At 37.2% G+C, this 17547-nt stretch overlaps 1 protein-coding gene across 3 annotated transcripts in view; it reads left to right on the top strand.

Moving 5' to 3' along the window:
- Nucleotides 1-17547, top strand: part of GPD2 (glycerol-3-phosphate dehydrogenase 2) — a 140666-nt gene that overhangs the window by 50049 nt on the left and 73070 nt on the right. For all 3 annotated transcript variants that reach the window (XM_072811166.1, XM_072811164.1, XM_072811165.1), the window contains exon 3: nucleotides 6984-7155. In XM_072811166.1, coding sequence (XP_072667267.1) covers nucleotides 6984-7155 — 172 coding nt within the window. The remainder of the gene's footprint in view (nucleotides 1-6983; nucleotides 7156-17547) is intronic.

Below are 17547 nucleotides of genomic sequence, written 5' to 3'. Positions count from 1 at the left end.
AAGTGATATTAAATATTCTCCTAATTCCACCAGGATAAGAATTTTTTCTTCGGCAGTAGGGGTTGGAATTCTTAGTCTCTCCTTTCTTTTGGCTTCAATAGCTGAATTATTCAATTGGGCTTGTCCTGTCTTTATGCAAACTTCTATGCCTGCAGCGGCCAGACTGGGTGAGATAAAACCTGTGAAACCAGTGAGCGGGAGCCCCCGACTAACAAGAACATACAGTCCCTGCCTAGGGCAGAAGCTGCTGTGCAGTTGCAGCAGATTTATCTCAGAAATCCTCATTTTTATATAAAATATAGCAACTTTTAAGTATTGGATGTGTAACTCCTGTTTTTAAGAAAGTAGTGTGCAGAGCAAAGAAATACAGTAGCATGACTTCTGGTTTTAGCACATGCTATTCCCACTTCCTTTCCTGTCATTGTTATGCATCTAATGCCTCTTGGTCTTTTTTGACTTGCTGCAGCTATAATTTCCAGGAAACCCTCTCAGGTCTGGATTAAGCATGCTTTTTGTGACTCTTGTAGCCTCTTTATCTTAATTTTGCCTGTTAAGCAATATTATGATTGACTCTTCATCTTTTCGTTTTGTCCTCCAGTCTGTAGACTTCCCGAGGACCTCTAATACCTACTGATTGGACGAGTTAGTGATTGTGGGTCAGGTGTCTTGTCGGGACACTGGACACTGGAGTTTTGGTCTCTCAGGTGATTTGGGGTATGTTGCCATTCCAAGGTTTCTCCCAGAATCTCTGGGTCAGTCTTTTAACGGGACCTACCTCCCAGATTCCTGCTTAATCAAACTGCCTTCGGAAGAGCTGGCCTGGGGAAGTTTGGAGCACAAATACCTCTGCTCTTAAAGCACGTTATTACCTTGCTGCCACAGTTGTTTCTGGCTGCTTTCCCTTCTGTATTTGCTGTCAGCCAGTATATTCTAAGGAAGGTAGAGTGCAGAAGTGTTTTTGAGACTCAAAGCCATATGAAGCCATATGAGTCTTTCTCTTGTCATAATTGTAAGTAGGGCCTTAGGCTGTGTTTACTGCCTCTAAAATAAACTTGGTGCTTAGCTTCTCAGTTGCAACACTTCCCAGCTTTTATGGGAAAAATATACACAAAAATAAAATGTGGTTTTAAATGTAGTGTCAGAAATTAAATAAATTACCCTCAATAGTGCTGTATCTTTAAAAAAAATTTTTTTTTGGAATAACTATTCAGAAAAGCATGCACAACAAAACCATACCAAAAAAACCAAAAACTTTCTGCGTTTGGTAACTGGTGATATCTCATCCTATCATAGCTGATAAGTTTGTCTCTTTATTTTTTTCTCACATTATTCATCATCTGTGTGGTGTAGCAATATAAAACTTCGTTTGTGGACAGACTGCGGAGGTGCAGTGCCCGGCTCTTCCATACAGGAGCTGCATTAATCATGGGCCGGTTACTTAGCTCTTCTTTGTGTCAGTTACTTCTTATGTTAAAGTGGAGATCACAATGCTACTTACCTTATAGGGTTATTGTGAGGATTCAATGACTAGAAAAAAGTAAAATGTTTTTAATCGGGCCTGACACATAAATACTATATACGTATTTGTTCTTTTTTAAAATAGAAAAATAAGTGACATATAGTGTTAGTTTCAGATTCACAGCATAGTGATTCAGTATTTATATACATTATAAAATGGTCACCACAGTAAGTGTGATTACCATCCATCACCATACAAAGTTGTTGCACTATTATTGACTATATTCCCTGTGCTATACATTGCATCCCTGTGTCTTATTCATTTTATAACTGGAAGATCATACCTCTTAATCCCCTTCATCCCTTTTGCCCATCTCTCCTATACTCCTTCCTTCTGGCAACCATCAGTTCGTTTTCTGTATCTAGGATTCTTTTTCTGTTTTGTTTGTTCATTTGTTTTGTTTTTTAGTTTCATATAGTATTTGTGACTTATTTCACTTAGCACAGTATCCTCAGAGTCCATCTATTTTGCCACGAATGGTAAGATTTCAGTCTTTCTATGGCTGTGTGTGTGTGTGTGTGATAGGTATACATGTCACGTTATTATTGTTATCCATTCAATTAGTGTTTTCATTTTCTTCAGGTAAATACCCAGAAATGGGATTGCTGGATCATATGATACTTGTTTCTTTTAATCATTTAAGAAACCTCCTTACTGTTTTCCATGGGGGCTGCACCAATTTATATTCCCTACAGTAGTGTATGAGGGTTCCCTTTTCTCCACATCCTTGACAACACTTGTTATTTCTTGTATTTTTTTTTTAAAGCATTTGTTTATTTTAAAGGGGTGGTGCAAAGGCAGAAGGAGAGAGAGAATCTTAAGCAGGCTCCATGCCCAGTGTGGAGCCAGACACAGGGCTTGATCTTACAACCCTGAGATCATGACCTGACCAAAATCAAGAGTCAGACACTTACCTGACTGAACCACCCAGGCTCCCCAACAAATTTATTTGTTTATTTTTTAAGTAGGCTCCCTGCCAGCAATGGAGCCCAATGTGGGGCCTGAACTCACAACCTTGAGATTAAGACCTGAGCTGAAATCAATAGTCAGATGCTTAACCGACTGAGCTACACAGGTGCCCCTTACATTTTTTGATACTAGCCATTCTGACAAGAATCACGTATCACATTGTGGTTTTGATTTACATTTCCCAGATGGTTAGTAACGTTGAGCATCTTTTCATGTGCATCTCGGCTATCTACTTGTCTACTTACTTTTTTTAAAGTCAAGTTTATTGAGGTATAATTTGGGGTATAATTTGCATTATGTGGTATAATTCATCCTTTATAATATACAGTGCTATTAGTTTTGTCAAGTACATATAGTCATATAACCACCACCATAGTAAAGAGAGAGGATATTTCTATCCTTCTTAAAATTTCTCTCATGCGCTTTGTAGCCAGTGTTTCCCTCACCCTGTCCCCAGACTCTGACGATCACTGATCTGTTTTTCAACCCCATGCTTTTGCTTTTACAGAAGATTACATAAATGGAATCATGTCATATATAGACTTCGGAGTCTGTCTTCTTTCATTTAGCCCAGGGACTGGCACACTTTTCTGTAAATGCCCAGGTAGTAAATGTTTTAGGTTTGCAGGCATAGCATTGCTGTTGCAACTTCTCCACTTTGCTATATTACAGTTTGGGACTACCCCTGAATGATTGGGTGTGTCTATGTTCTAATAAAATTTGGTTTATTAAAACAGATGGCAGCCAGATTTGGATGGAAAACCGTAATTCGCTGACCCTTAACTTAGCAGAACGTATGTGCGATCCATTAATGTTGTCAGGTCTATCAGTGCTCTGTTCTTTTTTATTGCCAATTATTGTTCCATTGCATAACTACGCCACAGTTTGTTTACTCATTTGGCAGTTATAAATAAAGCCACTGTAAACATCTGCAGTAGGTTTTTGTGTGAACACAGCTTTTGATTTCTCTTGAGTAATTACCTAGGAAAGGATTACTGGCTTGTATGGTAAGTGTCTGTTTACTTTTATAGGAAACTCAGGTCTTCCAAAATGGCTGTCTCATTTTGCATTTCCATTGGCAATATAAGAGCTTTCCAATTGTGTTGTATCTTCACCTGCACTTGGTATTGTCCTTTTTTTTTTTTGGTTAAGTTCAACCTGCTCTAAAAGACTAAAGAATCTTCGAAACTAGAGTAAAGTTGCTTCCTATAACCTAACTTACACTGGAAGCTCTTGAAAGTTTTTACACAAGGAAATGATGTTATTTGGGTTTTAAAATGACCACCCCAGCTGCAGTATGGAGACTGACTTGGAGGTAGGCGTGGTGAGTATGTAAGGACCAGTGGGAAGATATTGTCTTAGTACAGGGGAAAGGGGACATACCTTGACTGGGAAGGGGCAGTGAAGATGAAGTGACTGGGCCTGAGACTTTTTTAGGAGGTGGAGTTGTTAGTACTCAGTGATTGATCAGATATGGGACATAAGGGAGTGGCACAAGCAACTAGATGCAAAAAGGCACCTTCCCTGATGAACACTGACAGGGAAAATGTTTGAATTTTGAAATATACCAAATGGAGGTGCCAAGTAGGTAGTTTGATATCTGGGTTCTAGAATAGCGGAGCAAAACTGGAAGTCAGTATTGTATAAGGTTACATGACCATATGGAGGTAGAAGAAACTCTCTAGGGTTTCTCTAGAGAGAGGCCTAAGAGGAATCTTAGTGTTTAATGATGAGGAGTAGAGGAACCTCCAGAAGAAACTAGGAGAGAGTGGTTAAGAGAGACTAGGAAGAGAGAGAGCTCAGCTCAGACAGTTATCTCCCAGATGCCAAGGTGAGTGAACAGAAAGTTGTGTGCTGAGGTGACAGCTAACATGAGGGATAAACCATGCTGACTGGATTTCGCAGCAAAGTGGACATGAGTCAGTTGTGGTGGTGGTGGTGGTGGTGGTGGTGCTATGTATGTGAAAATGCAGATTAGAATGAATTGAGGAGTTGGTTGAGTGAGTAGGAGGTGATACAGTAGAAAAAGCAAGGGTATACAGGACTTTCCAGAATTTTTAGGATGGTAAAAACATACGTAAGAGGCATTTTTTAATTGTTGAGATGGGATAGAGTGTACTGGGAGGAGGATGAGACAGGGGACAAAGATGGAGAAAGAGTGTAGTCTGTGGAATGAGAAGCCCACAAGACATGAGGGGTGCCCATCAGCATACTTGCTGAGGAAGAAATTCAGTTTAATTTAATATTCCTAGTTATGACCTGTTAGCAGAGTAGGACAGGGGCCTTTTAGTATTACCAAGTTCTAATAACTTACATCATGATATAGTCCTTAAATTTATTTCTTGAGTATTTCCATAAAACTTACCAAGCAGAAAATGTCAGCTTTTTTTTTTTTTTTTTTTTTTTTAATGTGTGAAAATGCTCTGGCAGTTTAGTCACTTGTCAGTCTTATGTCCAAGTCCTACCCATCTGTCATGGGCCAGTTGAATGCTCAAATGAAAGACCCTCCCTCCCTCACCAGAATGGCCATAGCCTGGTGCTTCTTTGCTTTACTTTGGCACTTGTTCTTTCTACATAGTTTTATATGTTTATATACTACATGCATATATATATGTATATATAAATATATATACATATATATACACACATATATATGTATATAATTCTTCTTTTTCTTCATCTTCTTCTTCCTCCTCTGCCTCTTCTCCTCCTCCTCCTCCTTTGATAAGAGAAGGCAAACCCATGACAGAAAAATGTCACGTTTTCCAAAGCCTAGGGTTACATTTATTTAGGTACCTTAAATGTATATAAATATGAGCATGGGGAAATGGTTATTAGTAGATGATGGGAAGAGTTATAAAGGAGAATAAGATTTTTGTGGCTTGCAATTGGAATATATAGCCTGAAAATTTATGGCACCTGATTATAATCTTTTGTTTTGATGAGACTTATTAAAATGTGTTTTAAAAGTTTCCTTTTACATGCTATTAAATAAATTCTTTAATAACTAATAACAACTATGGTGGTACTTTACAGTTTACCAACTACCCTCATATCCTTCATCCATTCAGACTGAGGATGACTCAGAGATGTAGAGCTAGAGACATCACAGGGGTCTGTCTTCCATTTTACAAATGAAGAAACTAAGCCCAGGGAGATAATGTGTCAAAAATCACACTGGTAAACAAAAGTGCTGAGTCCTAAGCTAGGACCCTCTGATCCAGGTTCCTTTCAACATCCTCTGTGGCTTCTAGATTTATTTTTATAGAAATCCAGTTGGTCCAACAGTAATGTAATTTAGAGGAAGGAAAATAGAAGTTACATACCTGTGGATAACTCACTGTTAGAGCAACATTAGCCAGTACTATTCACTATAGTGATTAAACCTAGTATTAGCATTTGGCTTTTGACTCTAACTTCTGACAACTACTTTTTTTTTTAAGGCTAGCATCATTTTTTAAATTAAGGATAATAACTTACATTCTAATGAAAGAAAAAGTAGAAACAAGGAAGGTAATTATCCTTTAGAGGGGCAATAGCTGGCTTTAATTGTTTTATTGTTAAAGCTTTCAAAAATGGAAATAGTGTATATCAAAAATATAAAATCTATAATTTTATATTAAAACATTTAATGGGAAGCCTCAGACTAAACTCCTTAAAAATATAATTTCTACTGGCTATAGCTGATCATTTAAACAGGACAATAGGGGATCCCTGGGTGGCGCAGCGGTTTAGCGCCTGCCTTTGGCCCAGAGCGTGATCCTGGAGACCCGGGATCGAATCCCACGTCGGGCTCCCTGCATGGAGCCTGCTTCTCCCTCTGCCTGTGTCTCTGCCTCTCTCTCTCTCTCTATGTCTATCATAAATAAATAAATCTTAAAAAAATATTAAAAAAAATTAAACAGGACAATAACTTCTGTCAAACAGATTCTTTTTTAATTATATTGACCTAAACTCATAGACCTCCAAGCTCTAGTATCTATTTTTGCCAGAGGAATTAAGGAATGAAGAACATATACTTTTAAGAAATTACAGAAAGGCATAAAGTGCTTTTTTCCCTCCTCCTTTCAACACTTTTAAATGTTATCTGAATGAATTACTGCTATGGGGTAAAACATTTCCTTCTGTTCTCCTATAACTTGTCTTAGACTAAGTATTTGGGAATTGTTATCCCATGTAGGAAATAGTTGAACTTGGTCGTTTATGAAACCAAAACAAGCAGTTGAGATATACTGAACCTGAAACTAGGTGTTCCATGCCGAAATAGTTGTGGCTTATTAAAAACAAAACAAAATGAAACAAAACCTCTAGAATCTTAAGGACTTTTCTTTTCTACAAGATAGTTAGTCTTGTAATTCCATGTGGACAATGGAGTATGGTCTAGCTTTCGTATTGCTTGTCTCCATTACAAACTTCTTCTTTTAGTATAATGTAAAGTGTATTGCATTAGCATTCTACATGAAAACTGAAAATGGACTTTGGACTTTTACATCAGGTGAACCTGGCCTATGTTGAAGCAGCAGAGTGCGTTTCAGAACCTGTTAACAGGGAGCCTCCTTCCAGAGAAGCTCAGCTACTGACTTTGCAAAACATGTCTGAATTCGATATCCTTGTCATTGGAGGAGGAGCAACAGGATGTGGCTGTGCACTAGATGCTGTCACCAGAGGTGAGTCCCCTTGTGGATAGATGTATTCCAGATAAAGGTCTCATCTCCCCACACCTGGGTCCCCTAGTCAAACATGCAGTGTGCTTTGTATGCTAGTAAAGTCACATTTCTGTTGCATTTCCTGATTTTCCATCCTTTGTGAAGTATTTTCATATTTTTAAATATAGGCACCTGCACAATTTTAAAATTAAACACAGCTTGTATTTTACACTTAAATGAATTTCTTTAAAAAGAAAAGTTTAAGTTCCTATGAATTCATTATTTTGATGTTCCTCCTATTTCTTTCTAATCTCAGAAAGTAAATAACTTTTAATGAAATAAAAATATTTGTATATCATCTGATATCACATTTATGTTAGTGAAAGGTAAAAAAGATTTATTAAAATGAATTAATCTATTAAAATAATTGTTTTTGTTCCTCTATCTCTTAAAAGCATTTTTTTCCAGTGAAATACGGACTTCAGTTTGGGTAACTCGGGTTTATGTGAATTCATGATAGAAAAGACTGTTGCTAACCTGTAGTTTTGTCTCAGGCACCCTATCAGTCAGCATTAGGAAAGGCATGATGAAAAAGCTCTTTAAAAATGGAAACATGACATGTAAAGAAAGAAATTTTAATATGGAACACCAGTGCTTTTCCATATGATATATTTAATAAAAATAGTCTGATTTTTACTTGATTGTTATTAGTGTGGAGTTTGTGGTGAAGGGAATCTGAATACATATCCCGGCTCAGCATCTTAATCAGATATGTATATAGATGTGAACACACACACACACGCACGCACGCACACACACATGCACTCAGGCAGATAATTTCTGTAAGGTTCCTTGTCTTTCTTTTTTTTTTTTTTCCTTGTCTTTCAGATAAGGAAAAAAAATAATTCTTTGAATGTTGTGAGGATTAAATATGAAGTCATGAAGATGACTTAAAAACTATGCTTGTAATATAAAATAGAGCTAAATAAATTATAGGTAGTATTTATAGCTACCATTTTTATTATTACTATTCTTTTTCATTTGGAGTATGCTCCACGTCCAACGTGGAGCTTAAACTCATGACCCTGAGATTAAGAGTTGCAAGCTCTATGACCAAGCCAGCCAGGGGCCCCTGTAGCTATCATTATTAACATGAAGCAAAGACTTTTTTTTTAGTACTTTTTAAGAAGATTGTATTTATTTATTTTCTTAGGATGGTGTCTCTTTATTTATTTTTACTTTAATATTTTATTTAAATTCAATTTTAGAAAGAGAGTATATGTGAGAGCCGGGTTAGGGGGAGGTGGATGGGGAAGGACCCTTGAGTGTGGAGCCCACATGGGGCTCCATCCCATGCCCCTGAGATCACGATCTCAACCGAAATCAAGAGTTAGTGGCTTAACCAGATGAGCCACCCAGGCACCCCTAAGGCAAGAGACTTTTAGAACCAGTTGTCCAGGAAAAGTAATCTTTGTGGTATCCTTAGATGTACCCAGTTGGGCTGGGCACTGTTGCAAGGAATTTTGACTCTGGATTATTTTAGTTAGTGTATCAGGTTCAGTGTTTATTGCAATTTCATATTCCATGGTAATACATTACATGGAATAATTCTCAGATTAAGTTACTGCCATATCCACCATAGACTTAGTTGCCTTATATACCTGGTAGTTTACTCTTAAGAAATGAATAAATTTGGGGCGCCTGGATGGCTCAGTGGTTGAGCGTCTGCCTTGGACTCTGGTTGTGACCCTGGGGTCCTGGGATCGAGTCCCGTATCAGGCTCCCAGCATGGAGCCTGCTTCTCCCTCTGCCTGTGTCTCTGCCTCTGTGTCATTCATGAATGAATAAATAAAATCTTTTGAAAAAATTAATAAGTTTCACAAGGTCTAGACATATGTGGTCAAGAAAGTGCCCTAGATTTACTATGCCAGCATAGGGTCAGCACTGAAGTTTTGATTCACAGAGACTTCACAGCTTAGTTCCTTTCTGTCACTTCCAAATAATGGTAAATCCCAAATATAGGCATTGGAATTTATTCTCTTGTCAGACAGGCCCCAACTTTCATATAACTCCCTGTTTACATCCATGGTTCATAATTTGTGCCACGTTTCCCTTGGACAAATTAAACCAGATGGAAAGAATGGTTATAGTTATGTCAAGGTATCAGAACTCACCTCTCTCCCCTGGAGGCCTGTGGAGGAGAGTGGAAGGGGAGGACATGTTTGTGACGTAATGGGACATCTCCTTTGAGGCTACCCCTCCCAGGAGGGAGAATTGACCAGGTGGTGATTTTTCTGTTCTAGTGAATCACTCCCCCAGTAGGATTCAGAAAAATATATTTTGGTGTTTCTGGTTATGTTTATGTTATGTACTGAAATATATAGCAGCTCCCTTCCCTTCCCTTCCCTTCCCTTCCCTTCCCTTCCCTTCCCTTCCCTTCCCTTCCTTTTCTTTTTCTTTTCTTTTCTTTTCTTTTCTTTTCTTTTCTTTTCTTTTCTTTTCTTTTCTTTTCTTTTTTTTCTTTTCTTTTTTTTCTTTTCTTTTCTTTCTTTTCTTTTTTCTTTTCTTTTCTTTCTTCTTTCATTTTAGTTCCACAAATATTCACTGACTGCCTGTTGTATGCATGGCAGTATGCAAGATACTAATGAGAACACACACTGGACTGACATAGTTGACACCTGTAAGGTGATCATAGTTCTACTTGTCTGGAGAGACTGAGTTGCATGTTGGAGAGTATGTGCCTTCAAAAGATGTATGGGCATTATGGACACAATAAAGCCGAGGGTCATTATATCTGCAGAGAACTGTCAGGAGAGGGAAAGCTACTGTTTATGTTTAGCATAGGCAAACATTGCTTGGTGAAAGTATTCCCATCTGAGGGAACATGCAGGAGGAACCGCATGGAGTCAGTGTGTGTGGGAGACAGCACGTTTCCATTTGGAGCATCGAGTGTATATGAGAGAAGCTGGGGGACGGGGGGCGGGACTGGGACAAACAAAATAGGAGGTAACTTGATGGTGTAGTAGGATATAAAGAAAGGAGCCAACATGTACAATTGTTTTCTTCCTTCCTGCATCCCTCCCTCCCTCCTTTCTCTCTTTCTTCCTTTCTTTCAAGAGGAACAATTTGAATATTTCTGTGCATGTAGAGGAAAGAGCCTGTACAGGAGGAGAATCTTCATATGCAAATAATAGAAGGCAGCATGTTGAACAAGCATATCAAAGATGTATCTTAGGTTTGGCAGGGAAATAAGGGACATCTCTCAGAGACAAAAACAAAGGGTGTGTGAGTACGGCCTATTCTTATACACACAAAAACAAAGAGATGTTCTCCTTATGGATAGGGGTAGGGGACTTCCATGTAGAAAAGATTTAGAACCACCCTATGGAAAATGTGATAGGGAGTTACTTTGCTGTGGTTAGAAAATGTAAGTTTGTTTTCTATGAAGGGTGTGTGTGTGTGTGTGTGTGTGTGTGTGTGTGTGTGTTTCCCCAGTATTGCTCAGAGCGGAGGCAGAAAATACACAGTGGGTAGAATGCAGAATGGAGAACTGACTGGATATCAGTGATAGAAGGAGAAAATGAGAGAGGATTCTTTGAAGGCAGAGGGCTTTGTTTAAATGGAAACCTAGAACTGATTGGGGGAGTTGAGGGGCATTAGAGAGCCGGCTTCCTTCAAAAAACTAGGGTAGGTTGCAGGATTGAGTGCAATGATAATAAGGCAACCAATATTCTTTTGTGCCTTTTCTTCCTTTTCTCCTTTTAAAAAGTCTCACTTTCTAGATTTATATCTTTTTCAAAACGTAGGCGAGATCATACTGTAGTCATTACTTTGCAGCGTGTTACTCTCAAATAACTGTATATTTAACCATCTTTACAGGTATAAGGTATTCATTCTTTTAAATGGCTGAAGAATTCATCCCAAGGATGTTCTTGTTAATGATTCTTTAAGTTTCAAGTTTTTTGTTTGTTTGGCTTTGGTTTTGTTTTGTTTTGTTTTTCCTGTTTTAAAGCAAAACTGTTTGTGAGTCAAGCACTGATCTAGCTCTGAGAAGTAGATTAATAAGATGTCGTTTTGTCCTCCAGGAGATTGTAGTTTGTTAGTCATTGCTGAACAAGTGCATTTTTCTTTCCTTTGGGCAGTGAGCAGGACATTAACTGGTGTGTGAGCCCATGATCAAAGTCATATGAGGATAGTGATGGTGATGATGGTACGCTGGTGATGATGGCTTTGGGAAGACAGGAGTTTCCAGAGACTGGCTGTTGACCAGTTCGTAACAATTGGCTGAATGTCTTTTTATGTATATGGAGTTTTGTCTGCAGAATATGCCTTATAAAAGGGTTGGATAAACCTCAGTTTGTACTTCTTTTATTACACTGGTATCCCTTGGGGGGTAGGATTTATAATTAAAATGTATAGAGATGCTGAAGTTAATCTGTATTTATCCTTTTACTACAATTTCTGATCATATCAGTAGCCCTCTGAAGTGTGAAATAATCATGGGCATTTGGTTAATGAATTGTGCACTGTTGCTGTTCATTCATGGAATTTGCTCTTTTATTATATTTGATGCTTCACTTAACAACAAATTTTGCTTTCTCTGCGTTTGATATGTTTTTACCAAATTATTCCTGATTGTATCCATTAATCTTTAGTCACATTTGACAAAAATAAATTACTGTGATCTTTTAAAGTTACCAGTAATAATTAGATTTTTCAGGACATCAAAGTTTTGGGGGAACCACTAGATGTTAAAGGGCTTGTATAGAAATGTTTGCACAAGCTTTTTGATGAAATACTATGCCCAAATGCAATTTTGGTAATGGATAAACAAAGACTGTAGAAGGCAAGGAAAAAGTCATGAAGTCTTCCTAATGAACATTTATTTGCATTCTTACCCTCTGCATTTTCTTGGGAATCAATTTTCATTTGTTTCATTTGGGAATATGATTTTATAAACATAATATGCACAATTCTCATCACGTTCTTCTGCAGGTTTCCAGGATCAATAGAAATTGCTTCTCTGTTTAACACTGTGTCCAGTCTCTGGGCAGGAGCCCAGCCTTGACGCACAGTTCGAGGCAGTCTGCCCCCCGTGAGAGCTGGAATGAGGAAAATCTGATAAATATAATCACCCCCTCAGGGTCCTTCAAGGTGTCTTTTCAGTTCATTTTGTTTTTTTATGTGACTTTACCTCTATGTATCAGGGATCACCTAGGACCCTATTTTTTGGTTTAAAACCAGATTTATAACATTTAACCTTTATGGCGTTTAATTCAAATTCCAGAGAATACTGCCTCTTGCAGGAGGGAAATGTTAGCTGTAGTTCTCTTGTTCCAAAAGGGTATACATACTTTTAGTTTATGAATGGTTTATGTCTGGTACTTCCTCAATTCTCAGTTCCTGCACTCTAACATGGTATAGCCCAGTGATTAAGGACACGGGTTATGGAATTAAAATGAAGTGGGATCAAGTCTTGGCTTCATCATTTACTAGCTTTGTGAGCTTCTGCCAAGTGTCATAACCTTATAGAGAGCCTCCAGGTTTTCAGACATAAATGAAAGAGAACAATAAGACTTTTCTGCATAAGTAAAGGTTTATAAAAGGGCGGAGGTGTGTGGAGGAATAGTACAGAAGAGGGAGAGCCTGGGAAAATAGTGCATTCTGGGAATTAGGAGCCTACACCCTCAACCTCTTCTACTTCCACCCCTCTGTCACCACGATGGAAGAGAAAATCCTATTTTGGGACAGTGGACTTGCAACAGATGAAAGTTTGCTGTTTGCTGAACAGTACTAGTTAGACCAGATTGCAAATTCCTACTAAAATTTGTTGGAAATTTAATGTAATTTTAACTAATATACTGATTGTCTTTGACAATAGCCAGAGGCAGGACTTGGAAAATTGTGCTAAAGTTTATCTGGAAAAATAAGCCTCTGAGACCTTTTGGAATGAATTTTGAAAAAGAGTAATGATGAAAGATACAGAGATCTATCGGATATTAAAGTGTATTTTAAAGCTATTTTATTAAAATAGTTTGCTAAATGAGCATAGAGATAAATGAAACAAAAGAGCCTAGAAATCTAAGTACATAAAATTTAGAATATGATAAAGGCAGTATTTCAAATCCTTCATTATTGGTTATTTAATAAGTGGTGTTAGAATATATATATAAATATATACATATATATCTTCCATTTGTCATGTTCCAAGTGAACCAAGGATGTAACAAAAAAACACCATTAAACTATTAGAAGAAAATGTATGTGAATATTTTTTTAAAAATGGAACAAGAATGGTATTTTGGTATTAAAATGGTATTTTTAAGCAGGACACCAACACTGTCATTTTCCACTTGGAAATTTTGCTAAATCTGATTTTAAAAAATTAGAATTTATCTGTGGCAAAAATATAATAAACCTTTGAGACTGGGAAATTACTTATAACTTATCAGACTGGGTTTGTTTCATATTTTTCAACTTCTCTATATCCCTTCTTTAGTATGTCTATGATAAAGAGTGGATAGCTAGATTCTTCTGTATTTTTTTAAAGTTTATTCATTTAAGTAATCTCTGTACCCAGCATGGGGCTTGAACTCGTGACCCTAAGATTAGGAGTCCATGCTCTTCCAACTGAGCCAGCCAGGAGCCAGGGGATTTTTTTTTTTTTTTAATGCTTAATAAAGAGAATCTATCTTTATTTTTTTTATTAAGATTTTTATTTTGATTCCAATTAGAATCTGTCTTTAGGTGAATCTGATCCATTTAAAGATAGATTCTATTAAGCATAAAAAAAAGAATGGAATTTGAATTATTTCCATTTGTTTGGATGCTGTATGAATCTATTTTGTATTTTTTACCTTACATCTTTTATTTTGCTGCTTTTCCTTCCTTCCTTTCTTTCATTCATATGAAACCACGTTTAGGGGATCCCTGGGTGGCGCAGCGGTTTGGCGCCTGCCTTTGGCCCAGGGCGCGATACTGGAGACCCCAGGATCGAATCCCACATCGGGCTCCTGGTGCATGGAACCTGCTTCTCCCTCTGCCTGTGTCTCTGCCTCTCTCTCGCTCTCTGTGACTATCATAAATAAATTAAAAAAAATTAAAAAAAAAAAAAGAAACCACGTTTATATAACTCTGTTTCCATACCTTAAATTGTACACATAGAGTCCTTTCCACTCTTGAGTCCCATCAGAGACTTTTCTCAGAGCCAAATTGAGGCTCTTACCCTGTGTTGATATTGGGTATTGTACAGATTGATTGCTGAGCCAGCTGATGGTGCTTTGGCTTAGGTGATGCTCTGTCAGTCTTCCTATATCCTAGTTATGTCCCCACAGATAGTCCACAGCCCCGGACAGTGGTCAGCAGAAGCATCTCCACCAGAAATTCAGGTACTTAGTCCAGCTTTCTTACCTCTCCTTGCAAGGGAGACTTGTATTCCTCTTGCCCTTCAGGAATTGAATTTTTGGATGCTTTTGCCTATTTCAGACCCAGAGCTCAGCAAGACGGAGGCTTTTGGCCTCCCTACTCCACTCTGAATTTCTGCTGCATTTCTGATCCAAAGTGTGTTTATTTTTGAGTCAACCTTGTTCTTTAAATATACATAGAGATTATTTTCTCTGTGTTTGCAGAAGAGGAGGAGTTCAAAGTTGAACTCATAATGCCATATCGATCTAAATTTTACTTACAGCAATATATAATAGCAAAATCCTGAGGCCTGGTTTAATAAATTGGGTACATTCCATCATCGAAAAGAGGTTTATATGCATTTTCAGGAAAAAAATGGCTAAAATGTATTATAAATTGGAAAACAAGTTGTGAAGAATAATGAGCTTTTTAATCGTATTTGTGTTTAAAGCAAAATGGTACACATGTTGTATACTATCATAAGCATAAAAGTTTCTGGAAATATATATGGGACATTTCTATTGTTAATGTTGTCTACATCTGAATTTTGTAACTAGAAAGCCAGTAGTATATTAGTCTCTCCTTTCATCTGTCTCAGTTGTTTGGATAGTCTTCCTCTCTTTGAAGACCAGCAATTTTTATAATAAAAAAGTAAAAAGAGGAAGCACTAACAGCAACTCCCTTCTTCCCTCATAACTATATTATTCAAATTAATGTTATAGCTTAATACATTTTTGTGCCTCCATAGTCTGTGTGTACTTAAGGAACACACTGTGTTAAGGATACATTCTACTGTAACGTGACATCTCCTTTAATAGTTTATCTGTTTCTTAATATAAAAATAGTAATAGATATGAAATAACTAATCCAATATATAATTCTGTAAAATGCTAACCTTCATTGTTAGAAAAAAACTGGGCCAACACATACGATTGAGACTGCGAGGATTAACAAGCTGTAGAAGAGTTATTTTTTTAAGCGATTGATCCTTCATATAAAATGTTCAGCCTTTGGCTTAGTACGTTGTCTTACTAATGGCATTGGCTTTCTGATATCCAAGGGTAAGTGCCCAAAGCTTTTCTACAGAAAGATAAACTTTCCCTTCCTTAAACTGCAGCATTTTTCCTTCATGGAGCATGTGGCTTTAATACATATGCTATGGTACTAATGTACAGAGTATTTAAATTTTTTGATCTGTAGATTACCTTGGTGCCTCTGCTAGGTAATTCACAGGAGTTAATCTCTCCTTTCTGTTTAAAAATATCTAAATAATGCCATACCTGAAAATTTATTCTAATGGAATAATTAAAAGTGCAAAGATTTTAAATGAAAATATGTTACAGTACTATCTGTGATAGTGAAGGTATGAAATAACCCAAATGTTCAAAAATAGGAAATTGAATATAAATCATTGTAAATATTTAGTGTAATACTATTCATACATTAAATATGAGATTATAGAAAAATATGTATTGACATGGAGAGATGTTTACAATAAATAATGTTAAATGAAAAAAATGGAATATATCATATGATCCTATTTTTGTAAAAATGTACATATGTGATTATATCCATGCATAAAAATGTGAACGTTTAAATGTTCACAAATGTCAACTAACTATGGTTATCTCTAAGCGGTGTGATTACAGGAGAGTTTTATTTTGTTCTCTTTACTTCTCTGCATTTATTATATTGAGTATGTTTTCATGCATAATAAGATAATCAGTAAAAGGTATTAAAATATACTTCTGTTCTGTATCATGTTGTGAAAGTTAAATGTCGTATCATTCTTCCCCTTAGAAGGTAATTATGCCTCCATATTCATTCAACTGTCTTGAGCCACATATTGGTTTAGTTGGAAGTGCTTGGTACCTAGATGTCCTCACTTAGGTCCAAAAAAGGCAAAGCTATGGCCCTTGCCATACATCGCTCAGGACACAGTTTGAACTCGGTAGAAGATGGGTTGAAGATGATGGAAAGGAAGATTTCATTTGACTTGAAGGATTTTTTTTTAAATTTGTTTATTCATGAGAGACCTAGAGAGAGAGGCAGAGACACAGGCAGAGGGAGAAGCAGGCTCCCTGTGGGGGAGCCTGATGCGGGACTCGATTCCGGGACCCCAGGAACGCCCTGAGCCACCCACCTATCCCTCATTTGACTTTATTCTTCCGCTGTAGCTAACCTTGTTATTCCACCTCAGATTTTCAGAGTCATTTCACTCCAAATATTAATACTTCACCACTGTCATGAATTTCCTACTACTGTGAACACCTATTAAAAGCAATCAATAATAAAAATAAATTAATTAAATAACTAAATGTTCTGGTTCATCTCAGCAGTGACAGAGCTCATTGCTTTCCATGAAAAGCAACTGCTAAAAAGAAGAGGGGGGAAAAAGGCTATTCACCATAGAATCTTGGACTAATTTAGGTGAATTACTGTACATGCACAGAGAGGCCAGCCCCTCACTGCCAGCGCCTGGGGAGCCTGTTCTTTCTATGCTAAGGGAAGATCTTCCCGAACTCCTCAGATCCACAGCCAGCCAGGAGGAGTTGCTTGAAGCCTTGGGTACATTATTTTGACGGCCTTCAAACTGAATTATTTTATCTAAGAGCACAACATGTTAGTATTAAATGTCACTTAAAAATACTGTTTGTTCTCTTTAAGATGGTAAAGCAGTACCCTTTTTTCACTGCCTTGCTTTATACTTAAAAGTATCAGAAAATGGAGTTCTGAATTTTGATCAGTAATTTTTGAGGGGAGGAAAATTTTGGAGTTTTGAAAGGTGAAACAGAAAGGAGCACATTAGGTAATGGAACTGTGCAAGATTATAAGGCTTTTTATAATTTCATTGTCTTTGCTGTGGTCAGTTCATCAGTTAAAAAACATTTATGAGAAACAGATCTTTTTCTTTTTTAAGATTTTATTTATTTATTCATGAGAGACACGGAGAGAGGCAGAGACACAGGCAGAGGGAGAAGCAGCCTCCCTCCGGGAAGCCTGATGTGG

This window comes from Canis lupus, chromosome 34 (genome assembly GCF_048164855.1).
Source record: "Canis lupus baileyi chromosome 34, mCanLup2.hap1, whole genome shotgun sequence".
In the NCBI taxonomy this organism is placed as follows: domain Eukaryota; kingdom Metazoa; phylum Chordata; class Mammalia; order Carnivora; family Canidae; genus Canis; species Canis lupus.
This window is presented reverse-complemented; position numbering and strand designations above follow the sequence as displayed.